Source organism: Lepidochelys olivacea, assembly GCF_965140295.1.
Source record: "Lepidochelys olivacea isolate rLepOli2 genome assembly, chromosome: 19".
NCBI lineage: Eukaryota > Metazoa > Chordata > Testudines > Cheloniidae > Lepidochelys > Lepidochelys olivacea.
The window spans coordinates 1,009,064-1,036,895 of record NC_140429.1 but is presented as its reverse complement, the minus strand read 5'-3'; the positions used below and the strand labels follow the sequence as shown (position 1 = coordinate 1,036,895).

Below are 27,832 nucleotides of genomic sequence, written 5' to 3'. Positions count from 1 at the left end.
CCTCCCCCCGTGACTGACTGCCCACCCCCCCAACCCCTCTTACCTGCGCAGCCACTGGCCTGCGCTGGCCCTGACCCCGTCCCCCAGCCCATCCGCTACTGGGGGGGAGGGTGACTGACGGACCCTTGGCTGCCCCCTCCCCTGGTGCAGCCCCCGGCGCCATGGCCCGGCTGAGGCGCAGAGCCTGCATTGCCCTCTTCCTCTTCACCCTCTTCATCTTCGGCACCATGATGGGCCTGCGGACTCTGAAACCCTCTGATGGCTTCTCAGACCTGGCCCCCGGGCTGGAGCTGGTGCCCTTCGCCGAGCGAGGGGAAAGGCGCTCTGTCTCCCAGGAGGCCATCTCCCGGCCTCAGGTGGCTGCCAGCAGTCACGCCAAGGCACCAACGCCGCCCGTGGACTACGACCTGCACATCTTCTACTACATGTGGTACGGGAACACCCACTTCGAAGGAAAGTACCTGCACTGGGACCATGTCATGGTGCCGCACTGGGACCCCAAGATATCCGCCAGCTACCCCAAAGGGCGGCACAGCCCCCCAGAGGACATTGGCTCTAGCTTCTACCCTGAGCTGGGACCTTACAGCTCCAGGGACCCTGAAGTGCTGCAGGAGCACATGAACCAGCTGAGAGCGGCAGCAGTTGGTAAGGATGTCCTGACATGTTTCATCATCTTGTCAATGCAACTAACAGTTTCATAGATGTTGGGTACCAAACGAGGCCCCAGTCCTACAAGCGGATCTGTGCAGGTGAGCCTCTGCATCCATGCAGTACCCCAGCGAAATCACTGGTGTTCCAGGCACAGACCTGCTTGCTGGAGTCGAGCATTAGTATTGAAATCCATCAGGGGTACACGAGATAATATTTTTTTAAATACTGGAAAAATAACTCATAAACTGCTTTAACCCCAATTCAGAGAGGATAGCATCACAACTTTCAGTGTTCGGGTGTATGTATTTGAATTTTCATCCACAGTGAAGTTTCCGGACAAAGACTACCTTGCTTTGTACCGTTAACCCATGGTGAAGGCCAGATGGTGACAAGGGAGTTAAGTTAACAAGGATGTAAGCACCAAGGTGCGAGAGGAGACACTGAGGGTGCTACAAGGCAGTCACAGTAGGAGTAATAGGAATAAATTAAAGGAAAATTTAGACTGAATGTCAAGGAAAATGCACCTTTTAGTAAGTGTTTCTGCATGCTTAATTTTACTCATGTGAGCACTCACAGTAAAGTTAAGGGGGCTGCTTGCATGACTCAAGTTAAGCAGGTGAGTGTTTGCAGGATGGGGATGCATAGTTACAAACCCCAGGACATTAAAAGAGCCTTTGGCTGAGTGCAAGGATCTGAGAGACTTTCATTCTACAAACTGGAGTATAACTTCTACATGAAGGCTTAGAAAGCACTGGTTAAAACTCATCAAAAATGCAGCTTGTAGCAAAGCTATTCAACCTTAACTTTTAAAAATTCGCAAACAGTATGCCTTTTGCCTTCCCAAAAAGGAAAAGAAAGTTATTTAAGACCAGAAGGCGTTGCTGGAATGAAAATAGTACTGATAGATTGGGCCCATTCTATGCTTGCCTTCAAGGCTAAGTGTTTTCTTTTTAACTTGCATGTTTTGCTGGGTAGCTTGCAAAGTGTAGCAGTATAAATACAGCAGAGCAATTCTGTACTGTACTGAACAGCCTATTAGCACTGGTAGCAAAGTATATTTTATTAAGAGATCAGCCTCTTCCAATTCCTGTGCTGTACAGGATCCCCCGGGACAAGTGAATTCCAACATTAAACAGATGCTATAAATTGCCAAAGCTGACTCTTGAATGGGGCAAACATCCCAGCTCTCATGATAGGAAAGATATCAGGGACCTTTGATTCCAAGAGTTCAGGACCCCTGTTGGAGATGTGGCAGCCTACTGCTCCCTCGAATGGGCCTGAATTAGTTGTACATTCTCTCTGTCACCAGCACCTCTTCATGTAGCATTGCGTGTGATATTTTTTTATCTTGGAGATTTCCCATCCAAGTACTGGCCCAGCCTAGTCTGCTGTCAAGATCAGATGAGGTCACAGCAGGAAGATAGTGTGAACCAGATCAAAACAAACTCTCATTATCACTATCAAAATTGGCTCCCTTTCAGTGACAAGTGAGTGAGTCAGGTAATGACATCTTTATATTCTCATTAATCAAATAGCGAGCAATGGGAAGTCAGTTTGTGCCAGTTCATCCTAATCTGGCCTTGTATTAAAGTGGCTTTGCTTGCCCAGCATTCAGTCTAATAGTTCTCCAACCATCACCTGAGAAGCAGCTTGCTAGTTTGGGACTGTTAAGCACAGGTGACATTTCAGCACCCCCTGCTATGGACAGCTCCATCATTAAATTACAGGGCTGGTGAACAAAAACCTCCTTTCAAGCCAGATGTTTTTCCTTCAAGAAAGGTCACCTTACAGTGTTTACCAGTGTTCTTTCAATTAACCCTTTCCATTCCAGCTGCAGTGTTTTTGTGGTATAACAGGATTGAAAAAACACCTCTGCGGCAGATCTTGCACATAACTAAACTGGAACACATTATTAATACAGACTAGTATCTTTCCACTATGCACTAGGTCAGGCACTTCGAACTGCTCCTCCTATAGAACTCTGCCATGGATGGTGCTATTGAGAAAAGGATTGAGAATTTAACTTCATTCTGAGGAATTCTCAAGCTGTTACCCTGCTACGAATTATACCTAACGGTACAGACATAATGCTTGAGGACAATTATAACCATCTCCCCGCACCTGGGTATCAAAACAGAGGATCCAGGCTGGGTAGAGCCAGTGGTTCAGACCCTCCTATTTTAAGGGATCTCCTTCCTAAATCTGAGATTTAACTGCTTTGACAACTAAGCTTAGAGGACTCTGTGCAATTGTTAGAATGACTAGAAATAAGGTTGAGTTCTGGTGCTGCATGGGAGAGGCAGAAGGCAGGCAGGGGTTTAAATATCAGTGCATTTGGTTGGTCCTGATCTCCTTCTGCAACTTGTTGCAGGAGTCCTGGTTTTGTCTTGGTACCCACCTGGTCTGGCAGATGATAATGGGGAGCCATCAGATAGTCTTGTGCCATTTATCTTGGATGCTGCACACAGATATGCCATAAAGGTAAGACTGCTCTCTCTCGTTGTTTGAAGCTTTTAAACTAATTGCTCAAATTAGCCAGGAATTGCCACGGTGCTTCTCCAGCAGGAGCGTGCTCTGCAGTCTCAGTGGCTTTGTATTATTTTTAACGGGTCATTATGGGAGGTAGTGGGGAGTCTTTATTTTGCAACAGCTGAGCACAAACAAGCATCACTTCATGAGAGGGCTTTACAGCTTGTTCTCACAGCTATTAAAACTAGTCTGGACAAACAGGGATAGGTTACATGCCCTATTATGTGTCAGAGGGATACCCATGTTAGTCTGTATCCACAAAAACGAGGGGTCTGGTGGCACCTTAAAGACTAATTCAATTTGTTAGTATTTATGATGCCCTATTATGATGGAACAGACCCTCAGTCTGTTTCCTGCAAGGGGGCTGCCTAGGCAGCTTCTGGATGCTCTGTGATGAATGGACACTGTGACCTCTTCAAAGGGTCTGGGACTTACTGACTGTCACAAGGAAAGCATGTGCTTGTCACCATGTCTCCATGATTTATTTTGAAGGTTGCCTTCCACATCCAGCCATACAAAGGGCGCGACGACCGCACTGTGCATGAGAACATTAAATACATCGTAGACAAGTAAGTCTGGGCTTTCAGTAGCTGCCACAAGAGCATAGTTCAGGCCCAACTCTGTGCTGAGATACAAAGCAGTGTCATGCCAACCATGTCTGTCTTGTACTAAACTTCTTGCTCGCGCTGTATATGAACTAAGTAAGTTATGCCACAGGGTGCTGTAGCAGAGAAATGCAACAGCATCACACCAAGCCCTTTACTTATATGTCATCCTCAGCAACCCTTATAAAGTGAGTATATTAGCCCCAGAGTCTGTAGAAAAGGCCATTGCCAGAGATGTTTAAATCTTATTTTCTTGTTAATGCTGGGGAATAAAGAGCTTTTCACTGTGGGTCACTAGCTGGAATGCAGGCGAACCAGGCAGTAACCAAAAGCTATTACCATCCATCGGGGGATCTCTCACCAGTTTGTAAGTGTGCACATGTCCCCAGTGCATTTATTGGCATGTCGATGGTGGTCACCACTGCAGAATATCTCAAGTATAAATCAGTCTGATGGAGTCTCTCAGGGAATGCAACAAAGCTTTCCTGTTCCTCCAGGCATTCCCTCAGGGTGGTAAAATGGGTCTGAAATATTGATCAGTCCAGTGCAACATCCTCCCCTTTGTCTAACCATGGGCAATGCAGCTGAACCATTCTGGTAAACGGTGACACAGGGAGCATGCAAAGGCCTAAAGTGGAACTACCAGGGCATGCAATTGACGGCTTCAGGCTGCACTTGCCTTGTAATGGGCATACCTGCCTGCTAGTCAGCATGGGACTTGCTCCCCAGGTGCCGATCACTTACTGAAATGGTCTGTTCTTTCTCTGTAGATATGGATCTCATGCAGCTTTTTATAAATGCAAGACCAGTACAGGACGGAGCCTCCCAATGTTTTACATATATGATTCTTACCTGACACCCCCTGAATCCTGGGCCAAGCTCTTCACCCAGTCAGGCTCTCATTCCCTCCGCAATACCCCTTATGATGCAGTGTTCATAGCACTGCTAGTGGAAGAAGGACACAAGCACGATATTCTCTCTGCAGGATTCGATGGCATGTACACATATTTTGCATCCAATGGCTTCTCTTTCGGCTCATCCCACCAGAACTGGAAAGCTATCAAAGCCTTCTGTGACTCAAACAACCTGATGTTCATTCCCAGTGTTGGCCCAGGCTACATTGACACTAGTATCCGCCCATGGAACAACCACAACACTCGCAACAGAGTCAACGGAAAATATTATGAAACGGCTCTGCAGGCTGCACTCATGGTGAGGCCAGAGATAGTCTCCATCACTTCCTTCAACGAGTGGCATGAAGGCACTCAGATCGAGAAAGCGGTGCCCAAGACAACACTAACACGCCTCTATCTGGACTACCTGCCTCATCAGCCCAACATGTATCTGGAGCTGACCCGCAGGTGGGCAGAACACTTTAGCAAGGAGAAGGAGCAATGGCTGATGTGATTATTATGTACGGGAAGCCTTCAGATAGCCTGTCTTTGCTTTATGAAAAAGGTCACGTTAAAAAGAATCGGTTGGGAAAAGCAGATTATGGGTCACAGTCTCTGTTCAGGACTGATGCGTTTGTTCGGGTCACTAAATAGAGTGTTCTCCATGAACAGCCCTAAGGCTGGTTTGAGCACCAACTCCACAACCCCAGGAGGAAATGTCAGTGAGCAGAGGGGTCTCTAAGCAGCAGTCTGTTCTATTGCAGCTGTGAGTTTAGTACAGATGTCCCTTTTAAAGCCCTGCTGGAGCTGAACTGGCCTGTAAGTGACTAGGCCAGGGAATGAATGAGCAAGAGATCTGTTTTTCTTACCATGCATATGTTTAGTGTGATATTTTAGATATGAGCTGGGCTCCGACCCCCAGCATGTATTTTATCCTATGCCCTTCACCAGTTGCCTGCTGATTACATATTCCACACACCACTAGCAGCTCTGACAATTAACTTCCCTTATTAGCTGGTTGAAACAAAGAGTTAATTGTTCCTCAAAATTGTTAATTGTAGAACAAACCTATGCAATTAAATACCCTTTGGGTTGGGTGGTGTTAGTGAGCCACTGTATCCAAATAACTAAAAATAATTAGAGCTGGAATTTAACCTGTTATCTGTATTGGCAACCAATGAACTGCAGTGATCTGTACTAAATGCCCTTTTAGTGTTTCACATGTTCAAAACTTAGCCTTAACTTTGTTTTATCTCCTCTCTAGAATCAAGTGACCTGTGACCACTTGCAATAAAACGTAACTGAAAATACTAATGTGTTTTCCCAGAAGGAAGTTACATCACTATAGAATAAATACCCGTTTTTGTAACTATCGTACATCCAGTCCCTTCTAAATTTGGTGTTTTAAGAATTCATTTGTACTTGTCTTTTTATCAATAAAGTGAGAAGTGGCAGCTTTAGATCTGAGTTAGTACATGAGGTTCTCCCTTGTCACATTAATTATGCTTAATTTATACAAACTCTGACTTTTACTGCACAGTGACAGCACTGATGGTTTCATTTTTCTCCATTTAATGCAAAGGATTGAAAACACACTCTATCTAGCCACTCATGCTTGGTCGAGAGAATTAGAATCATAGACATGTAAGATTCTAAGGGAGCTCAAGAGGTCATATTGTCCAGTGGTTCTCAGACTGTGGGTCAGGCTTCAGTTTTGGCCCCCGCACCTGGGGTAATATACTGCAGTAATTTTTGTTGTCAGAAGGGGGTCACGGTGTAGTGAAGTGTGAGAACCCCTGATCTAGTCCATTCCCTATACTCAAGCAGGACCAAGTAAACCTAGACCATCCCAGACAGGTGTTTGTCTAACCTGTTCTTAAATAACCTAAACCTCATCTCCCTTGCTGCAGATTAAGCTGTTTAAACCTTGTCCTACCTTCAGTGGACACAATTTATCACGGTCCTCGTGATAACAGCATTCGACATGGTTGAAGATGTATCAGATTCCCACCCATCAGTCTTTTCTCAGGACCCATTTTAACAACCCTTTGTCATAGGTCAGGTTTTCTAAACCTCATATGTTTGTTGCTCTCCTCTGGTCTCATCCCAATTTGGCACCCAAAACTGAACCTAACACTCCAGCCAACACTTTAGTGGGGCTGAATAGTGGCACAATTGTCTCCCATGTCTTACATACAACACTGCTGTTAATACAGCCCAGGCTGCCTTTCTTGGAAACTGCATCATAGTGGTGGGTCATATTCAATTTGTGATCCGCTGTAACCCCCAGATCCTGTTCAGCTTTCCTGCCCCTAACTACTTATTCCCCATTTGTTTGTTTGATTTTTCCTACCTAAGTGAAGTACTTTACTTTGCACTTGTCTTTATTGAATTTCATCTTTTTGGTGGTTTCAGACCAATTTTCCAGTTTGTCAAGGTCATTTTGCATTCTAATCCTGTCCTCTGAAGTGCTTTCAACCCCTCCCACTTTGGAGTCATCTGCAAATTTTATACACTTCATCAGGTCCTGCCAACTTAGTGCAAGAGTGGAATAAGCAAAGAGCTATCCTATGGTTGCATCTCACTCACCAAAGCATCTGGGTTATAAAGCCCTTGTTCATCTTTTTCAAGATTTGATAAGGGTCCAGCTGCTCCATGTCTTGCTGCATGATGGGCCTGGTTTAGCAGAGTAGTTGCTAGTCAAACCCTCATCTCGACAACAAGTAACTGTAGGCTGCAGAGATTAGTCTTCCAAAGATGAAAAGCCACCACCTCCAAAAGGTAACAGTGTACGTACAAAATTTACACTTTAATGGCACTAACACAAAGAGGCATTGCAGAGATCCAAACACCTTAAATCTAAGCATTTATAACAGAATTGTGTTTCAAAAAACACAGTTTGGTCACCAGTTTTTAAACACTAATAAATATCACCATGAACAGATTAATTACATTTTAGTGTTCCCAGAAGAGTAAATACTGGCTCAGACCCTTTTGGCCTCCTCCTATTATTCTAATAATCTCACTGAATTAAGATCTATAAAAACTACAGACTGATTCTAGTCCGCAGGTCAGCTAAGTAGGGAAAGCAACAACTTCATGGGTGATGAAGGGAACAGTTCATGAGGGACTCAAAAGATTGCACTTCAGGGTCTGTCCTTTCTCCTTTTACAAGGAAAGCAAACGGAAGAATTTAGTCTAGTATCAGGATTAGCAACCATCACCTAAAAGTAAACCTTAGATGACTTGCAAAAGGGATGCTTTTTTGACAACTAAAGAGCAGCTGAAAAGTTTCTCCTGTTGGCGCCGTTAGAAATATCAGGTCTAGACTTTCTACTTTTTGCTGGAGAACAGTAAGATTATGGCATCATGAGAAACAGATTAAGACAAAATAAAAAGCCATTTCCCTTTCAGGTGCTCTACTATTTAAGCCAAACACTCAGCAGACAGGTGGAAGAAGGATTCTCTCTACTAAAGGGGTCAAAGCTCACTCCTGCAAAACCAAGCAAGAGGAGACACTGTATTCCTGATATTTTTAAGTAAAACAGAAGAAACATTTAAAAACTGTGGTGTGTGTTTAAGTCAAAACAGCAATTGGTTGCCTCTAAATCTGAATCAAACCCAAGTGCTGTACACAGGTATTTCAGTAAAACACGATCCTCTGTCCCATGCAAGAACAGCAGTTTCCCAAAATATCACAAATAGACGTTTATTTCAAATCCTAGTAAACCCCATTGCACAAGGCAAAAGATCCCTTGTACGGTAATCAGGATATTACACTTGCACAAGGAGGTCAGAAGTACTTGGTTTGTTTCTTACAAACATGCACAGCAGACCAATAGCCATTACACACAAATGATGAAAAGACCCAAGGAGAGACATGAGGACTGATACAACCATTGACCTTATTAAACAAGACCTTTGACACTGGCTTCCTGAAGAGACAGGCACATGGTGCCCAGTTTTACTGACTCTGCACAGCTTCCAGAGTTTGGTATCTCACAAAGAAGGTGGTTCTGATGTCAAGCCGTATTTCTTCCCCAGGATTTCAACTGTCGGTGTCAGTGCACTATGGAAATAAAGGCAAGTAGCGTGGTGACTAGAAATAAGTTCCCATTTGCAGAACTCAGTTGGTTCCACAGTTTTGTAGGGAAAAAACGAGAACCAGCTGAGCAAGGTTATCTTCAGCCCAGCAGGGCAAAAGAGCGGTATATTATGAAATAGCAAGTTATATCCTGCTGAACCCAGTATCTGTCAATTTTCAGCATCTCTGGACAGGCAAATTAGTTAGGTGTTAGAGAATGCTGCACTTTGAAAACATCCTACACTAACCGCTGTAGGGAAATGGGCAAAACAAGCCCCATGTTTTAACTTTCAGTTGCATTTTGTTTTACCTAAAGTGAAAGCTGCAGCTATGGTCAGCAAAGAGTGCTTACCAGCCAGGCCGAATAATGGTGTATTTCCCAGATACAGACAAGTCGACCACAGTTGACCCCAGACGACACTCTGGACTCTGGATATCTCCAATTACACCTCCATCAATGACCAGGGACAACTGAGGCCAAAGGTCTTGGAATTCCTGAGACAAGAAGGGAAAATTGGGTTCAGCCAACTAAGCATTTGAGGGGTGGTTGTTTTAGTTTTTAAATGGATACCACACATGAAGCGCTGTCGGACTCTGGTGCCAGGGAAGACATCCCACTTCTCTGAGCTTCTGAGCTGAACACACCATAGACATCAGAACAGACGCTTTCACTATTTTAGGAGCTACAAGTGCCCTCTAAGGATTCTCAGGTTCAGAACCATTTGCTACATAATCATGTTTAGTAAAGTACACAGGAAGCCTTTAAACAGTCTGCATTTTAAACTCTGCCCTTCCTCAATCTTTAAGGGAGGCTCCCAGCACAGCAGCAGGGATCTGTAGTCTATTGTGAAGGGGGTCTGTAACAGAAGGACGAGGAACAACCACCATGGGAAAGGTGGTACAACAGGTTAGTAGCTTCTCCCAACTCCTATCTGAAATCCTAGCACGGCAGTTCTCCCCAGTGACAAAACCAACCTTACCGAGACGGTCAGTGTGCTCGCCTGAGTACTGATGTTAGCGCTCGTTAAAGCCAGTGGTCCTGAACAAGCCTGTGCCACCTCCCTAATGAAAGGGTGATTTGGAATACGAATGCCAACCAACTACAAGAGAAGAGAGGTGTGTTTATATGCAACAGCCAAAGAGAGGATACATTTATAGGCAACAGTCATTGAGCTACAGATCAACCATGTATCCCATTATGTTGTATGAAGCCCTGTTGACCTAAAGAAGTGTGGTCCAACTGGCAGCCTGAGGGCTGGATTTGGCCCACATAATGATTCCATCTTGCTGCTACCCCATCCACTTAACAATTTTCAGCTATGCTGGGACATGCCCAAACACTGCACGGGGAGCTGGTACCATTCAGCCCCACAGGCCCCCTGTGGAAAGCCCATAAGGGCTCTAGCTTCCCCACTCCTGCAGGAGGCTTGGGAAAGTACCAGGGCCTCCAGTTTCCTGCCAGCCTACAATGCCAGGTCTCTGGCAGGTGCTCTCCCATTGGGAGGTACTAAGGGCCCCCCAGCCTGTTACCTCCTGTGCGGGTGGTGGGTCCCTGGCCACTGGGCTGCTGCATCACTGTCTCAGGCATGGCTGGAACGGGGGGGTAGTGGCTGCTGGGTCTCTACAGCCGCAGAGTCAGCTGGGGGGGGAGGGGCTGGGCCTGCTGTCCCTGCCTCCCTATGATCAGTGCAGCTGGCATCTCCCACTCCAAGACAGGGTGAGGGAATCTCTTTACTGCTGCACAAGGCCCAGGGTCTGAGCACATGCACTGACCACAGCGAAGCCATGGCCAGTCTCCTCTCTGAGACTGGGATAGGGAAGGGGGATGAACTGCATACCATTAAAAATATTTCTGGGGGCACATCTGCCTTGATAGGTCATTGAAGTTCAACTTCTAATTTCTGGACTGTCAGAGAGGGAACTAAACAGGGGGTCTGAACTATGGACCACCTGTGGCCCTACTGACGGAGTTTCTCAGCTGGACAGCAACACCCTCAGCTGCTGCTTCCAATGTTCTGTTACAAATATTGAGATTGACATTGGGAGTCAAGTGCCAGAAACTTTTCCTCAGGGTTCTCACTAAGAGGTGAGCTATTATCTTATTTAATTTAGTTTTATTACTTCTTAACCCCCATTAACACCTTAATGGGTAAATTCTAAATGCTTTAAAACAAGTGATCTGATTCTAGAATCTGGAATTCTATTTCTGGATGTGGCCCACAGAATAAAATTTGGACCACAGAAAAGGAAGGATAGGTCTTTCTACCAGCTTCATACCTCAAGACAGTTTAACCACCCAGCACATCAAACACTACAAGTTATATCACATTCAGATAGGTGACAAGGACACCTACAAATATGTCCATCTTGGCACATGTTTGTTATTGACAGAGCAGGAACTAGCTTCAAGACGTCAATCAATGCTGAATGCTGTGAACACACAACAAATGTGAGTGGGAAGGCCAAAGAACTACACACAAAGAAGATGCTGGTCACCTGTCAAATTGCAGAGATGTGTGTCATGTCCCAAAGACTTACCGATGTGAAAGGGTTCAGGTCTTTATTGAGTTCTTCTGAGCGCTGCAATACCAGGGTCACAGGTCCTGGGAGCAGGTCCCGTAGCAGGTCTTCTGGCACATTGACATGACAGTACCTATAAAGTACACTGAGATGTACTTAAAATCGCTACAAGATACAGTCACAAGAGACTAACCATCACTGGGAATGTTTCCATGCTCCCAGCTACCACAACTCCCTCCCCTGAAGTTTTACATTTTTGCTATTGCACAGTTGAGACAGGAAGCAAAATGCAACAAAAACAGGCTGGCCCTCCCTGACCAAAGCACCACACAGTGAGAATTTTGGCAGTCCATGACCCCTCTCTGAGGGAGATTTCCCTTCTCTGGGCTCTCTAGGTACATCTGTACCCATTTCAGTGTACGGAACAAGGTACCTGCCCTACTGTAAGCTGTGCTGGACACAGATTCGAGACGCTCAAAAAGGATACAACTTAAAAAACTATATTTGCAAACTCATCTTTTTCCCAAGGCCACCAATGTTAGATACTAAAACTGAATTCTGAGCATTCCATTTACTTTTGTGATTTACACAGCTTGCATTTCTCTCAGCACGAACCACAAAGTCAAATCAGTCCAATTCACTTTTGCTTTTACTATACACCGCTCGGAGTATTAAAAACTGAAAAACAAAGCCGAGGGCAGCGACCTGGAAAGTGCCCAAGTGCTACAAAGGAAAGCTTGCTTTAAAACAACTTTCCGCTGTGGTTTAATGAAGCGTGGGTCGTTTCTGATGGTTTCACAAAAGCTGTTTTTTAAAGGACCCAGCCTCACCCAGGCGGACACGGAGCCCTAGCGCTCAGTGTCCCCAGCCGAGGCACATGCTCACCTGTAAATATGCTCCACCTCGCCCAGGCAGATGGCCAGGGGTTTGCCTCCATGTCGCCCTTTCAGGTTATAGATCTTCTGGATGGCCGGGGAGCTCTGGGCCAGACACGCTACTCCGTACACGGTGTCGGTGGGGAGCGCCACGAGGCCGCCCTCCCGCAGGACAGTCGCGGTGGCCTGGAGGGTCTCCCGCCAGCCTGGGGGGGAGCAGCGAGTGAGCCCCCAGCCCGGCCCCACTGCCGCAGCGACCCCAGCCCCGGTCTCTCGGGCCCAGCGGGGGCCCCGTCACCCGGCCCAGGCGCCCGGCGCCTGGCCTCCCCCACGCCCCGCCGCCGACCCCCCCCGGGCCCCCCACCGCCGACCCCCCGCCCGGGCCCCCCGCCTCTCCCCCCCCCGGGCCCCCCGCCTCTCCCCCCCCTGCCCCGCTCCCACTTCCCTCGCGTCCCGCCGACGACGACCCTCCCGGGCCCCCGGCACGCCTCCCCCCACTGCCGACCCCCCCCGGGCCCCCCGCCTCCCCGCCGCCGACCCCCCCGGGCCCCCCACCGCCGACCCCCCCCGGGCCCCCCGCCTCTCCCCACCCCCGCTTCCCTCACGCCCCACCGCCGACCCCCCCCGGGCCCCCGGCCTCTCCCCACCCCCGCCCGGACCCTGTGCTCCGGCCTTCCCCACTTCCCTCGCGTCCCGCCGCCGACCCCCCCGGGCCCCCCGCCCCGCCTCCCCCCACGCCCCGCCCCTGTGCCCCGGCCTCCCCCACTTCCCTCGCGCCCCCCCGGGCCCCCCGCCTCTCCCCGCCCCCGCCCCGCTCCCACTTCCCTCGCGCCCCGCTGCCGACCCCCCCCGGGCTCTCCCCACCCCCGCTTCCCCCGCCCGGCCCCGCTCACCCTGCGGGTCGCTCTGCGCCGCGCGGCGCCCGGGCCCGGGGAGCGGCAGCGGGCGGCGAAGGCTCCGCAGCCCCGCGGCCCCCAGGGGCCCCTCAGCGGCGCGGGCCCAGCCGGCCAGCGCGCCCCGCCCGCGCGCGCTCAGCATGGGAGGAACTTCCGCTTCCGCTTCCGCGCGGAGGAGCCGCGATGACGTCATTCCGGTCGCGCTCCTCCTTAAAGAGACAGGCGCCTCCAACGCCGGGGTCTGTCCCCGGCTCCGGGAGGGGCGTGGGGCCTCGTGGGGAGAGGGGGCGGGGCTGGGAGCCGGGACTCCTGGGTTCCATCCCTGGCTCTGGGAGCGGGGGGGGGGGGGGTCTGGAGGGTTAGAGCTGGGGGAGGGGCTGGGAGCCCGGACTCCTGGGTTCCATCCCTGGCTCTGGGAGCGGGGGGGGGGGGTCCTGGAGGGTTAGAGCTGGGGGAGGGGCTGGGAGCCCGGACTCCTGGGTTCCATCCCTGGCTCTGGGAGCGGGGGGGGTCTGGAGGGTTAGAGCTGGGGGAGGGGCTGGGAGCCCGGACTCCTGGGTTCCATCCCTGGCTCTGGGAGCGGGGGGGGGTCTGGAGGGTTAGAGCTGGGGGAGGGGCTGGGAGCCCGGACTCCTGGGTTCCATCCCTGGCTCTGGGAGCGGGGGGGGGGGGGTCCTGGAGGGTTAGAGCTGGGGGAGGGGCTGGGAGCCCGGACTCCTGGGTTCCATCCCTGGCTCTGGGAGCGGGGGGGGGGGGGGTCTGGAGGGTTAGAGCTGGGGGAGGGGCTGGGAGCCCGGACTCCTGGGTTCTCTTGGGGCTGTCGGTGAGTTGCTGCCTGAGCCCTTGGACAAGCCCCGTCGCCCTGGCTCCCAAGAGTCGACAGGGTCCTGCCCGGGAACAGCCCGCCGCCCGCTCCCTGCCCTGCGGCGCGATGGCTCAGAGAGCCGCGCCCCTCGCTGCAGGTCCCCAGCGCCTGTATCCCCAGGGGTTCAGCGCCCTCATTTCACAGACCGGGAAACTGAGGCACGGTCAGCGACAGAGCTGAGAGCAAAGTCCAGGTCTTCCGGCTCTCAGACCTACCCTCTTATCACTGACCCCTTCTGTCCCCCCGGAACTGGGAACAAAACCCAGGAGTCCAGACACCAGCCATCCTCCTCTAAGCACTACGCAAACTGCCTTCTGGATGTGACTTCCCTCCTTCTCCCCTCCCTCAACCCTGGGAACTTCACAAGTAAAACAGTGACTGGCACTGAATTTAGACTGACCCTGGTGCTTTATGGCAATAAAGTTCTTGCAGAAGAAACTCATGGAATTTACTTATTACATGTGTGTCAGAGATCCACAGGATCTGTGCTATCCCCCAGCTTTTAAAGAGTCCCTCAGAGGAATCCCTTCCGTGTGCCAGACCCTCAGGAGGTCCCACTCTCTTCAGGGTAGGCCATGAGGCCGCACTGTCTTCGAGTCTGACTGCCTGCACTCCAGCTTCACACCGTGAACTCTGCCCAGCGAGTCAACGGAGATAGACTCCTGATCAGAGATTTTACACTCTTCAGGGACGAATGCACTTCAGCGAGTATTTGCAGTGACCTCAGGCTGCCTTTCCAAAATGGAGCAGGGTTTGTCAACTGGAACACATCACTGGCAAATCCTTGCTTAGCCAAGAGAAGCAAAGATGAAGATATATATAAAGATATATATATAGTCCATTCTGGCCAAGACAGTGCAATCAGCCAGCTAAGCTGCTTTGGAATCCATTTTGGCTTTCTCCCCTGACCTTGGCTCCGTCGTGTCTTTCAGTCCCAGGTGAGAGCCCTGTGTCTTGCCAAAGACTACAGAAATCATTCCTCGTGATCCAAAGGATCCTGTGACAGCTCCATTTAATCTCGTGGTACCGGTCACAAAAGTCCTTCCTTGCTTTGTCAAATGACTGTTGTCCCAAGCTGGTGCAGGGCTGCCTGCTCTCTTTGGAGAGGACTCATCAAGATGGGTACCACTCTCTCTTCTGGCACCCACCACAGGGACTTTTGATTTTACTACAGCGGACAGCAAAGAACAGAGACCTGTAGGAAATAATTTAGCAAAGCCGGAAGGAAGGAAGGAAAGAATAGGTTTCTTACAAAGACTACAGGTTTACTTGAAGCCTTAAGAACACGATATAATTAGAGGTGCAGCCTGTTTAGAAATGGAACCAGCTGAGGTCTCAAGGGAAACAGGTGGAAGCAATTGACTCACTGAAGGACGTTATAAATAAGGCCTCAGCCGGCTGCTCTAGGAGAGCAGAAGGTGATGCTGGGGGCTTTTCTTCAGTGCTAATACTCGCTGGGAACAAAGCATGTTCTAGCTAAATAGTCCTCCTGGGGCAAAGAGTTTACCATGTAACAAATAGTTTGAGAAAAACCTTCTGTTTTTTCTTTTTAAATCCTTTTGTGCTTGGAAGCTGCCTTATTTCCCAGGATGGTTTCTGAGTGTACAAGCTACTCAGTGGAGCAGGTCCCAGTGAAATTTCACTGTTTGCCTCAAGATTCTGTTCTGGCTTTTTGATTAACTTTTTCCTGGAGTGTAAGTGTTCATGTCAAACACTCCTTTGCCTAGCTTTGGAAATTGATGACCTGTTAGATAATTTATTAATCTAGCTCAAATTGGGAATAAGTACCTTATTCACCACACCTTTCCTTGACCTCTAATGGTGGAGAGGCTAAAGAGACAAGCTCTGATTTTCTAGTTAACAGGGCCTGCTCCAGCACCACCCTGGGTTTTTAATTTGTTATTGGGAGCAGGGGAGAGAAACCCCTTATAACTGTGATTTTTTTTTTCAGTGTTACTGATCCACTCTGGGAACTTGGTGAATTGGATGCCAACTCCCACCCCTAACTGTCCTGCCCCTTAAGATTAAAACTAACTGCTCTCAGCTCTAGCTTGGCAATGGATGCAGAGGATGCTATGAAACAGGATGCTGAGCAGCCCCCAGACACTGCGTCACTGGTTTGTATGGCTGTATGAATGTGTGTGGTTTATGGCATGAGGAGATGGAGGCTGGCAGTATGGATGAGGTTAGGTTTACATGTAAGAATAATTCAAATGTCTGTGCAGTTTGTCTTTTGTCAACACCATAAAGCAGCATTTTAACATGGACTCAAAGAAGGAGACTGAGCTGGCTCCGGCTCACCACCGTGCTCCAGTTAAGGGGGGTGTGTGTGGATGCAGTTCAGGTTAGGGGCAATACTCGAATTAACTCAGTGGTGAGGACAAGCCCTGTGCCTAGCCCAGCTGCTGCCCTCTCTAGAGGGTTTGTTGCTTTTGTTGAAACACTGGTTCAATTTCCATGTTCAAGACACAGTGTAACTAATGTAACTGCTCCAGTCCTGTGGATTTCACAGAAACGCTGCTGGGCACTGCAGGCAGCTGCCAAGGAGGTTCCCATTGGAACTGATGCTGCTTGCCAGGCCTGGTGCAGATTACGAGACCCACACTAGCTCTGGATGACAGAGCCTAGGGGGTCCCTAATTACTCTTCCCCTGACCTTGGAGAATGTCCTGTGGTGACTCCTCTCCTTTGCAGGTTGAAGGTGTGAGAACCCTGCTAAGATCCCTTGAAGTCCGGCAGCAGTGCCTCCTGGCAAACATTGCCAGCTGCGACGAGCTGATGGCAGAAATCACCAGTCTTCAGGCTGCTCTCTGTGTTAAGTATTGTGATCTTCCCCACTTTCCTTGCAGCAGGGCCTCTGTAAAGAGGGCCCCCAAGGGCTTTTCCTTTAACATTACATGACTGCCCAGCACAAGATGGCGCAACTCCTGTAAGGAGCCCTGGTTTCCACAGGCCGTATCTCCCTTGAATGGCAAGACCAGCGGGGGATGGGGGTGGGCTGCTCCATTTCTTTTCAATTACTAAGTTCATTAGAAAATGTTATGATCTCTGGAAAGCAGCATCTTGACCCTAGTGCTGTGAGGTTGGTGGCACCCTTGAATTCTGTGTTAAAGCGGCTCCTGGGAGGCATTGGACTGATGCGTGTGGTTTTATTATTTGCTAGACTCCTGCCAGAACAGAGGGCAGCTCCTTGCCTGTGCAAGAAGAGAACAAGAATTCCTGAAATGCTTAATGAGCTGATCACCTGAGGGCTATTGATGAAGGAAGCCACTACAACTCTCATTGCCTGTACCCTACAAAATATACTTGGCCCTCTAGTCCCTGAACTCTTTGCATGCGTTTGGTGTGGGGTGTAAGTGCATGTTGCTGTGACCTCAACTCTCAATTGCGTTGTCTAGAAATAAATGACACAACTGTTTGCTCCAGCTCTGAGAAAGCTTCAGCCTGTCACAAGTTAATACCGTGGGAAAAGAAACAGCCTGACGACAAGCCCAGCTCTGATCACTGCTGCTAACCCTGGGCAGCTGACCCCACTCAAGCTCTCTGCTGTTGCCTTGGGTCACTAACAGGAAAGTAGATTTCCCCTCCAGTCTCATGATCTTTTAGTGCACAGCTGGAACAGTTGCACTGCAGGGGCTGCATCTTGCCTTTTGTCCTGATGATCTGTCCCCTTTGTCCCCTCCTGCCTTCAGCAGAGGATAGCTCCAGGTTTTAAATTCCTTCCCCCTCATTCCTACCTGCACTTTGAATGGGGAGGAGTATTGCCATGGAGCAGTGACTCCTCCTTGAGGGAGTGTGAAACCTTTGACAGCACATCAAACAGCTCCTGCTACCTTGCTTTCTGCTCCATATGATTTAGGCCGCTCTGGGGGCTGGAGGAGATGCAGAAGACCAGCAGCTTGTGTGTCCTGCTTCCCAGCTGCCCTGGTTTGACACTAGACATTTCAGTTTAGGAGTTTGAGGGAGCTGCTGTCAGAGCCAACGTGCATTGATTTCCTTCAGCCTGACTGAGAACAGGTTAAAGAGGGTGCCTACAATAATCATGGAAGAACTGACCCACTTTGGAGCTGCACAGTGAGGCTTGGAGCATTCTGCTCCTGAAAAGGCAGGGCTGTGGCTCTGGCTGGAGTGAGATAAACCCTGAGTGTGGCCCCTGGTGTGCTCTGACCAATGCTTTGTACCTAAAGTGTGATCATCTCATGGGCCTTGTCCTTCCCCCATCTGTTTGTTGTATCCACCTATTTTATCATCACAGACTTGCTCCTTGTCCTGAAAAGCTTGATTCTCTCCCTTTCGTGTCTCAAGCATCTAGCACAATGGGGTCTCAATCCTGGAGTAGAGTTCCTTTGTGCTCCTGTAATACAAATCCTGGACCACTGACAATATAAGAGGGAAGAATACAAAGTCAGCTCAGCTGCTGTGGAGAGACTTGCCCAAACACTTCAGCCCTAAATTATTAGGGGCCTTATGTACCCCAAGGTCCTTAAATTGGCTCACCAGGTACTTGTACAGAGGCCAGCAGCCAGTATGGATTCCCTTGCCCCTAAAGCAAATAGGTGCCCTTCTTTGGCAGCTTCTGGATCATTTTTGAGAGGCCGGTTACTGTGCCTGAGCCAGGCTCTCACCTATTTGAGGCTTTTCATGAATATGTAATGCCCATATGACCCTCTCTGTGTTAATGACTGCTGAGACCTGCAGTCCCTGCTAGCTGATGGTTATAAAGGGGTGGCAGGCTAAGCAGCAGCATGGTACAATGGTTAGGGTACTAGCCTATGACTTGGGAGACCTGGGTTGCAGTCCATGCACCACCACAGAGTTTCTGGGTAACCTTCAGTAAGTCACAGCCTCTCTACCTGCCAAATCACAAGTACCGCCCCAGGGTGTATGAACTCAGCTGCTACAGAATAAGTACAGAAGATAGATAATGCCAAGGCTGGGCAAAGAAGCCTTTCCTACTCTTATTCCTCAATCCTTATTTATAACGCATGGTCTAGAGCAGGAGTGGGCAAACTACAGCCTGTGGGCCGTTTTAAGTCAGCCCTCGAGTTCCCGCTGGGGAAGGGGGTCTTGGGCTTGCCCCCCTCTGGCACTCCAGTCAGGGAGCAGGGCTGGGGGCCGCTCCACATGGCTCACGGAAGCAGCCGCATGGCCCTGCTCTGGCTCCTACATGCTCTTATGGGAGCTACAGGGGCAGTGCCTGCAGACGTAGCAGCATGCAGAGCTGCCTGGCTGTGCCTCCATGTAGGAGCCAGAGAAGGGACAGGCTGCTGCTTCTGGGAGTTGCTTGAGGTAAGTACTGCCCGCAGCCTGCACCCCTGAGCCTCTCCCCATGCTCCAACCCCCTGCCCCAGCCCTGATTCCCCTCCCACCCTCCAAACCCCTTGATCCCAGCCCAGAGCACCCTCCTACACACCAAACGCCTCCTCCCCAGCCCCACCCTAGAGCCTGCACCCCTTCCTGTACACTGATCCCCCTCCTGCCCTCAAAACCCCTCAGTCCCAGCCCAGAGCATACTCCTAAACCCCAAACTCATCCCCAGAGCCTGCACCCCCAACCAGAGCCCTCACCCCCTCCTCCACCCCAACCCCAATTTTGTAAGCATTCATGACCCGCCACACAATTTCTATTCCCAGATGTGGCCCTCGGACCAAAAAGTTTGCCCACCCCTGGTCTAGATCCTCTTATGTACCTGAAATTCTAAGAAAGGCAATCTCATTTTCCAAGCTCAATTTGTTTAAAATTCTTTGAGCCTTTCCAAAAGGAGGCCGGTGCCATGGCTGGTTGTGTATTTGCCAGTCCATTCTCCTGACCTCCTCTCGCTCTACTTGTATTGCCACTTATGCTCTTTATCACAGACTACTACTTAGAAATACTTCAGTAAGAGTACTAAGATGAGAGAGCCCTACAGAACAACTCTGTTTTACCTTCCTCATTCCCTCTGCAGTTTCAAACGGATGAAGATATTCCTGCCTCAATTCCTGGAAGGTGGGGGGGGGTGCACTGCTGAACAACTGCTGCATTTCAGGGGTGAATGAAGTGATCCCTGTATGCTGTGTCTGGGGGGTACTCTGGGGTCTTTGGATGAATGCTGTCCCTCATGATTATTTGGGGGGGTGGGGAAGTAGTATACAGCATAAGTAATTACAACAGCTGGTCTTAGTCCTTTGCATGCATCTTAAGCTATTCCACCCTTCCACATGCCTGAAAGTACCTTTATGGACATGAAGGTTGTGGATCCAAAAACTTTAATAGGGGGAGGGGGAGAGAAATCCAATTGCATAGGAAAACTATTCTCTCTCAAACTCCAAAGTCTCAGTGCCCTATTCTGATGGAAAAGAGAGCAGAGCGCTCAGACTCACATTCCAAAGAAACTGATCAAGCCCTTGAGGAATGACTCCAGGACCACATTATTTAAATAAGCATTTAATTAGGATTCCATTAGTATTAATATTGCTTTCAATTCCAAAAAATGTTAATTTCCACGTCTTAGCAGATATTTCAAAGTACAATATTAACTTTATACAAAATGAGCAATTAAGCAAACACCATTATTTCACATTTTACATTCTTCAAAAATACAAATTCATATTTACTCTTTTTTGGGTTTTGGAGATGCTCTTCCTTTGGAAGTACTGTACCTGTAACTAACATCTTCATGTTGCTGAATGCAAGTACATTTGTTCCCATGTTTCGTAGTTAAATAAATTCCTTTAACAACATACACACACATTTGAGAAATTGATGTGTTTGTTTTTTAAAATCATCTCCAAGACCATTGCCCAGCTCCCAGTACGTGTAAAACACAAGCAATAAAAACATCCTAAACTCTTCCTAGATTTGCTGGTCTGAAGATTATGCAGAGATCAATGCTGAAGCAAATGCTCAATAACTAACCGGCAGCTACCTGCCCTCCTAACTGATGCTAGTCTGTGCAAATAAAACAAAACGTCAACTATTATTTTCTCTCCAAAATAAAGGTCAAATGAATAGCTTCGGTTTATAAGCAGGTGGAAGGACACAAAGCTACAGAGCAAGGAAAACCTTTCAATGCCAGCTACCGTAGCTACGATACTGCAAAAACATACCCTTGATTTTGCTGAAAAAGATCATATGAAAAAAATTTCTTGTAAGAAAAAGTAGAAACAGCATTTAGTTGAGAAAGAGTACACTGCATAATGAACCAAATTTTGGCCAGCTTGCACACCACCAAAAGCATGGTGTGGGATTTTTAAACTAGTTCCAAGAACATACACATTTAGACTATGTATGCTACTACATAAATATCCAGTTTAGTTTGCATTTCTCAGTGCAGACACAGAATCCAACTTCTAGAACGTATGATTTATATCAAGACAAAATGAAAAAAGTTAAAAGTTCAGCCCTGCCCATGAGTATTGACTACAGTAACATTTATAAAAACTTGACGTTGTTTCCAAAATATATTGAGGAAAACTACTAATTAAAACCAACGCAATCAGAAATGTTAAAGAGATGTTTATTTTTGCCTCACAGCCTAATTGACTCTAATTATTAACTGTTTTGGCCAGCTCGCTCGTATTGGTAATACTCTGCACTTTGCTCTTTTCATTCGTACATCTCAAAGCATTTACAAAGGTGAATGAGCATCACTCTCCCCATTTTATGGATGAGGGAACTGAGGCATAGAGAGGTTAAGTGACTTGCCCGTGGTCACACAGCCAGTGAGTGGCAAAGTCAGGACTAGGTTACTTGACTCTCAATCCACTGCCCTATACAATGGACTGTGCTGCCTCCCATTTCAGTTGCCACATGCATAATATTGTCCATAAGAGACAAGTTTTTCATCTCTTATGAGCTCTGAGGCCAATTTTACCTTAAAATAACTGTGCCCCCCTCCCTCAAGCAGTTCCAGACCCTCAGGCTACCCATGAGTTCATTTGCCAATGCTTACTTCTAACTGGTACAGGAAGAGTATTGTAAACAGGTTAACAATGTTGCTGCGGTTCAAAAGCAGTATTTGATGATTCTGCTGGAGAGTTATTCTCAACGAAGTAAGGCAGATAACATGACATCGAAAATGATTGTGAAGACAAACTCTAAAAGGTGCAACATGCCTGTGTAGGAACAGTTTGTCACGTCTGTTCATGTTCATTCTGAAATGAGATTGAGGGGGGACATACAGATGAACACAACAAATAAAAACAGCCTATTACTTCTAACACAAGTGATAAGCAGCTTATCAGAAAGCTTGAGAGGGCAGGGCCTGCTAAAGCACTGTGCTCCCAGTCGAAGTTTTGCATAGATTGGACATTCGCTAAGGATACATAGTTTTGTTTGTGTATAGACAGGGTAGGGTGACAGGTCACTGACCTACTTACTACACAAATTCAGTTAGGCAGACATAGACCGACCACAGGGGACAATGATCTTTAGCGACAAGTATTGCACCAAGATAAGTGCTCATCTTTGCACACCCCTGTTAACTTTTAATCAGAGCAAAAATAAACTTTCTGAAAGTATATACAAAAGAAATTGCAGCAATTGGGTTAAAGATAAAATAACCTAAAGTGCATTTTAGATACTGGTATGAGGTTCTGCAAACTCGTCTTTCTGGACACAGTCAGCATTACAGAAGTCCCCAATTCATACATTGTTCTATGTAATTCAGTACCAGCCCTGAACAAATGCTGACTTTCTGTTCCTAGGAGCCTCTACCATCTACAAGCATGAAGAGTGAGTTCTCCTACCTCCAGCTGCATGTTCAGTCAGATCCCTGGGGTTACTTACTTGCCTTCCAGAGCTACCAATGTTGGTATTTAGACCAGTTCTGTACTTAGCTTGTGTGTCCTTCTAGAAGCTATAGGAACCAAGTAAACTTCCATGAGCCATCAAACAGCAAATGCTTAAACACAGAGCTATGCGGAGCAGTGCAGTTCTGCTGTGAAGACTGATATGGAAAAGAATTCACAAATTGTATACACTGTACAGGATGTTCACAACAATCGCAAAGCCCTGACAGCGCATACTCCTCTCTAGGAGTCTGATGTCAAGCCTGGCATTTGCAGGTCTCAAAAGGTAGAAACTTTCCCTTCCTTTTGTCACAGTGCTGTGAATTTACTGAGCCAGGGAAAAGTCTCCAGCTGCCCTGGGGTCGGGGGCTCTGACAGCTCAGCTGCAATGGCAAAGACAGCACTTCCCTGCCAGGCACTCGCAAGCTCCTCCACCAGTGTGCAGGGGATCCCTGCAGCTGGGCACAGCTTTTGACCATGCAGCCTCTCAGGCAGTACAGGAGCCAGCGGGGTGCGGGAGGGTGCTGGGAGTGCTTAGACACATGCAGCATAATTTAACATTCAGACACATAGAGCACAAGTGAAAAAAGTAAAGAACATTAACAAAGCAACTGCCTAAGGGACGCGTGTCTTTGTGCTGGGACAGGCAAGGTGCTGATGAAACCCAGCTACTCTGCCGTCCTTGGGAGCCCTTCTTAGCCTCACCTAAACTGCCGAATCACACCAGGTCAGGTGCACATATTCACACAAGAGAGTAACTGCACACCCAGTGTCCCTGAAGGAAAGGTTACCAAGTCCATCAGCTGCCCAATGTTTCAGATTTAGGGCCAAATCCTGGTCCTTCTGAACTCAATGGCAAAAATTCCATGACCCCAGCAGGACCTGGGATTTTATACTTTTACTTTCTCTCTCACACACTCACACTCTCTCTCAAATGCTCTTTAAAAAGCCAAATACCTAAGCAGAGCTAGAGACAAAGGTGCAAGTCCCTCACTGCTGCCAGATTGCTGCCCTGACCCCACACCTCCCACTTCCATGCAACTTCAAATCAGAATTTGAAACGGGACAATTGTCAGAAGTTCTTGCAAAGACATTCTCAGCTAAACAGACTCAAGCCTATTTCATGTGTGTTCAACAGCCATCCTCACTGCTGCCAGCCTGCCTGTGTCCCAAGCGAAGGCTGGGAGATGCCAGCCCAGGTCAATCCCCTTGCAGTGCTGCCCAGCAGGGTGGGGTGGTGTCCCAGAGAGAAGAACACACTGGAATGCTTTGCTAGTTCATATCTTACAGATGAAAATCTCAGTGCTACAGCAACAGTAGGAGGAACTCCTACGCACCCCGACCCTGTGGTATGTCCCAGCACCACTGCACTAGGAGCCAGCACTTGCTGGAAAGAAAAAGCAGCCAGGGAATTTCCAGTCTAATTGCCGCCCCATGAGCCCTTGTCATTAGGGTACCCAGGAGACAGAGTGTACTGTGCTCATACTGTCACCGCTCTTCACAGTTACAAGTCACCTATTTCACTGCCCCTACGCCTTCACCCTCACCCCATCCTCCCACGCTGTACAAGTGGGGGAGATCTCCAGACTGGCTGAACGCCGGCTCCCTTACATTAATTCTGTCTGCACCTAGGCAGTGAGTTTGCAATTGGACAGAACAAGAGATGAAGCCATTGTCCCAGCCTAAGAATACGTCAGATGTTGGTAAGGCTACACAGCTCTCCGGAGGGTTTTAGAAGCCGACACAGCTCAATGTAGTACATTAAGAAGGAAGGTTTGGCTGCTCTATTAGGATCCTCCCCAAAAACAGGTGCTGAGTGCAGCTTCAATAAGATGTGAGTGAACAGGAAGAAAACCTAAGGGAGAGAAGGGAAAGGCCTCCACCTTCCAGGAGTTTGCATCCTTAAATCTAGTGAACACAGTTACTCAGCATTATTTGGCTTATGGTCATATCACTACACCTAACACCGTAAACTGAATAAAGACTATTTAATATTCTTTCCTTCAACACAAAGAGACTCACAGCCAAAGCCAGACAGATGGATAAAATACTATAAAATTACATCTTTTAAAATAATGCAGCATAAATAAACCATTTAAAATGAGACTGCATTTATTGCAACATTACAGGCTTTTTGGTGGAAGGGGAGTTTGTGGTTGTTTTTTTTACCCTGAGTCAGTTAGAATAGAGAGTTTCAGCTTGATATGAAAAACTACTAAATTGTGTTATGCATTTTAGTCAGGAAATAGCCCCATGCACAGAGAGCTGACGCTACAGCAGGTTGGAGGCAGATTCAGGCAGGGATTATAGAGTTTAACAGAAAAGAGGAAGCATTTCTGGACTGTTACAGGACATGCTCACTGAATTCTAGTTTACTGTATGCTGACAAGGAATCACTGTCAACGAAAGAAGAGAGTTACCTGCAAAGGTGTTGCGCTCCTGGTGAATGAGGGGTGGACTTTTAAAGCCTGACTCATGTTTCGACAGAAAGTCAGATGTTGTTCTTTTGGCCACTCTGATCAACAGGCACCAATATCACCAAATGTGACACCCACCGCATTCTGCAAGAGGCGGCAACCAGAGCAGGTTCTACATAGGCAGAGGCTCTGACCACATTTCTAAATTAGGAAGCAATGTGCCTGAATTGTACTCTCTGCCCTGGTTTAAATCAAATGAATAAACACAGCAGGAGCACAAGTACCTCATGCTCGTCTTTAGGAACTCCCCAAAGGTTTCAGTTGGCTTTGCTACTAGTGTTAGCCTAATACAAACAGCCAACTCCTCCCACTGACTAGGTGATGGGACAAGTATCCCATGAACAACAAAAGCATCTTAACGTACCAATCCAGAAAAGCTCCAGACCAGACAACTCCTACTACAATAATACCATCGTCTGCTACAGAAGCGTCATTCTCTGGGCCCCTACTATAGTGCATGGTCAGTATCAGACACAGAGGGAGACAAAAGGAGATTACAGACCCAAGAGGTTGTAACAAAAGACCCACTCGCTGCCAGTGCCGAAACCCCCAAACATAAAAGTGATGTGCAACAGGAGACTGCCTGAAACTAAAACCCCCTTTTTCTTTTAATAATTGTTATGCAGACGAGTAACCTTAACTTCCATGTTCACATATGACAGCAAGCAAAAGTGACAGACAGTGCAGCCAAAACAGTTCATATATAACTTAGCTTTTTTTTTTTAATCTTTTTTTTCTTTAAAGATTCAGCTCCCGAAGATGGATGTTCCTGGGACACAACTAAAATGACATCCGAGAAGCAGAAGTAGGCCACAAAACTTCAAAAAAAGAAAAAACTCTTGAGCCTTCAGTGTCTGCTTCTAAGGAGGAGGATTTTAGCCACCAGGTGCAAGGAAGGAGAATCGGGAGCATCTTTACTTGGAGAAGCTGCTATTCAAACCAATTTCTTCCTCTCCCTGTAATAGTGCTTCAATTGGAATCAGACTGGATGGGGTTTCAGGGCTCTGGAGGGACAGGAAGTCTGATACGTCTATGGCACTTAATGTTTCAGTCTGCGAGTCTGAAGGGTTAGCCATCTGACCGGTGGGCTCACAGGAAGAGGAGCAGGAGGAGGAGGAAGGAAAAGTCTCAGGCTGCAGCTGAAGAGTTGGCTGCTCCAAAGTTTTCGGGTCAGGCGAGGAACATCCCTTTTTACTAGCTGCTCTCTCCTTGGCAGAGTCTCGGCAGGCACAATGACACTGGCAGGCCTCCTCTTGCTTTATAATGATAACAGGAAGGCTGAGACCAATCTGCTGAACAGAGTTTCCTGAAGGTGAAATGGAAAGATACAAATAGGCGCAGAAGTGAGAGAACTGCATAATCTCAGTGCAGTGAGACGCATGTAATCTTTTAGGGTTAATTCAGATGTAAACTCCTCATAGCAGGAAACTCCCATTTTTGTTTGTCTCAAGTAACATGCACGCCTATGGCATCATATAAACAACAACTATGAGATCAAGGGAAAGGGAAACAACATTTCAAATAACCTTAACTAAAAGCTAGGGGAACCGTGGAAGCCCAAGTCATCATTAACCTGACTATGAGCTAAAGCACATAACTATAAATCTGCTCAGCCGTGTAAGAGGCAATGAAGGTAACAGAATGAAGGTAACAGGTAGTCAGAGCTGTGTCAAGATGCATTAGACCAGCACTGATCTCTTTGCAGCTAGTTACTACTAAGTAGAGGAGCAACATTCAGCCTGCCTAGGTTTCAGTCATTAACTCCTCTTCTTATAGTACAGGACTTGACCTGTAGTCACAGGATGAAGTGGCATTTAAAAATTAAAGCCCTTTTCTGTTTAAATGACTCTGTCCCTTTAAAGCAAAGACAATCCCAAGGGATTGTACTATGGCCTCCCATCAGCCTCCCTTTCTCAACACCTCAAAGTCAGCTATCTTCCTGTTCATTCTCTTTGCTCTGCTTTCCTGTCTAGTGACTGCAGGGAGGGTTCTTTCACTTGTGCTCCTCTGTTTATTTAACGCTGTCTCCTTTCCTTTTTTAAAATCTCATCTTCAAACCTGCCTGTTCTCTTTAGCCTACGACTGATTTTGTGAAGCATCTGATATTGCGTATGAAAGATGCTAGATAAAAACGAAATATATGTGACTATATATTTTATTAGATGCAACTCAGAGAGATGGTCAGCCAGCAAACTGTTGGTGCTGGATGGATTAAACAATGTAAATGATCAGCTGCTCCCTCTCCCCTCATATAAGGATTTAAGGTTGGAAGTGCTTTAAATCTCAGTGAATGCATTAATTATCTAACTTAAAGGAGCTACTTTGACTTTTTCCATCTCATACACACATACCATTAGAATACCACATTATTTTTAATAAAAGAGATAACTAATCAAGACAATATATTTAGCAAACTTCTCCCCAGTAATCTTCAGTATTATCTTTGTTTCCTTCTTAATGTTATAATGCAAATACCCCCAATAAGGTCAAACATGAGTCTTCAGTGAACTAGGCTTAAACCAGTACCCTTTAAGAGTGTAAAAAGCTGAAAGTTTTCTTGGACTTTTTAACTAGCAATTAAAACACCCCAACAAGTACTATTCAAGGAGATGTCACCTATTACCAAGGGAATGTCACTGGGACTATAAACGGGTAAGAAGTTGCATTTCA

At 47.6% G+C, this 27,832-nt stretch overlaps 3 protein-coding genes and 1 long non-coding RNA gene across 6 annotated transcripts in view; 2 read left to right on the top strand and 2 right to left on the bottom strand.

The window, feature by feature from the left end:
* Positions 1–33: 33 nt before the first annotated feature.
* MANEAL (mannosidase endo-alpha like) lies at positions 34–6,132 on the top strand. The gene is made up of 4 exons (XM_084652508.1): positions 34–645; positions 3,023–3,132; positions 3,673–3,749; positions 4,556–6,132. Exons 1-4 carry the CDS (start codon positions 162–164, stop codon positions 5,190–5,192), a joined length of 1,308 nt encoding a protein of 435 aa, XP_084508634.1. The 5' UTR covers positions 34–161; the 3' UTR covers positions 5,193–6,132.
* Positions 6,133–8,371: 2,239 nt separating this feature from the next.
* Positions 8,372–13,267, bottom strand: YRDC (yrdC N6-threonylcarbamoyltransferase domain containing). The gene is made up of 6 exons (XM_084652510.1): positions 13,051–13,267; positions 12,168–12,363; positions 11,301–11,415; positions 9,743–9,862; positions 9,115–9,257; positions 8,372–8,747 (listed from the first exon to the last, which is right to left on the bottom strand). Exons 1-6 carry the CDS (start codon positions 13,244–13,246, stop codon positions 8,678–8,680), a joined length of 840 nt encoding a protein of 279 aa, XP_084508636.1. The 5' UTR covers positions 13,247–13,267; the 3' UTR covers positions 8,372–8,677.
* A 575-nt stretch (positions 13,268–13,842) lies between these two features.
* On the top strand, positions 13,843–17,353 carry LOC311533250. Of its 3 annotated transcripts, none has more exons than XR_014714535.1 (4): positions 13,843–14,856; positions 15,870–16,035; positions 16,612–16,731; positions 17,081–17,353. It is a non-coding gene; the product is annotated as an uncharacterized lncRNA (long non-coding RNA). The 3 variants fall into 3 exon arrangements; XR_014714536.1 differs by having other exon boundaries at positions 13,843–15,336; XR_014714537.1 differs by having other exon boundaries at positions 13,843–15,612.
* A 15-nt stretch (positions 17,354–17,368) lies between these two features.
* MTF1 (metal regulatory transcription factor 1) overlaps positions 17,369–27,832 on the bottom strand; it is a 34,740-nt gene continuing 24,276 nt past the window's right edge. The window contains exon 11 of the mRNA XM_084652506.1: positions 17,369–26,468. Coding sequence (XP_084508632.1) covers positions 26,077–26,468 — 392 coding nt within the window. The 3' untranslated portion in view covers positions 17,369–26,076. The remainder of the gene's footprint in view (positions 26,469–27,832) is intronic.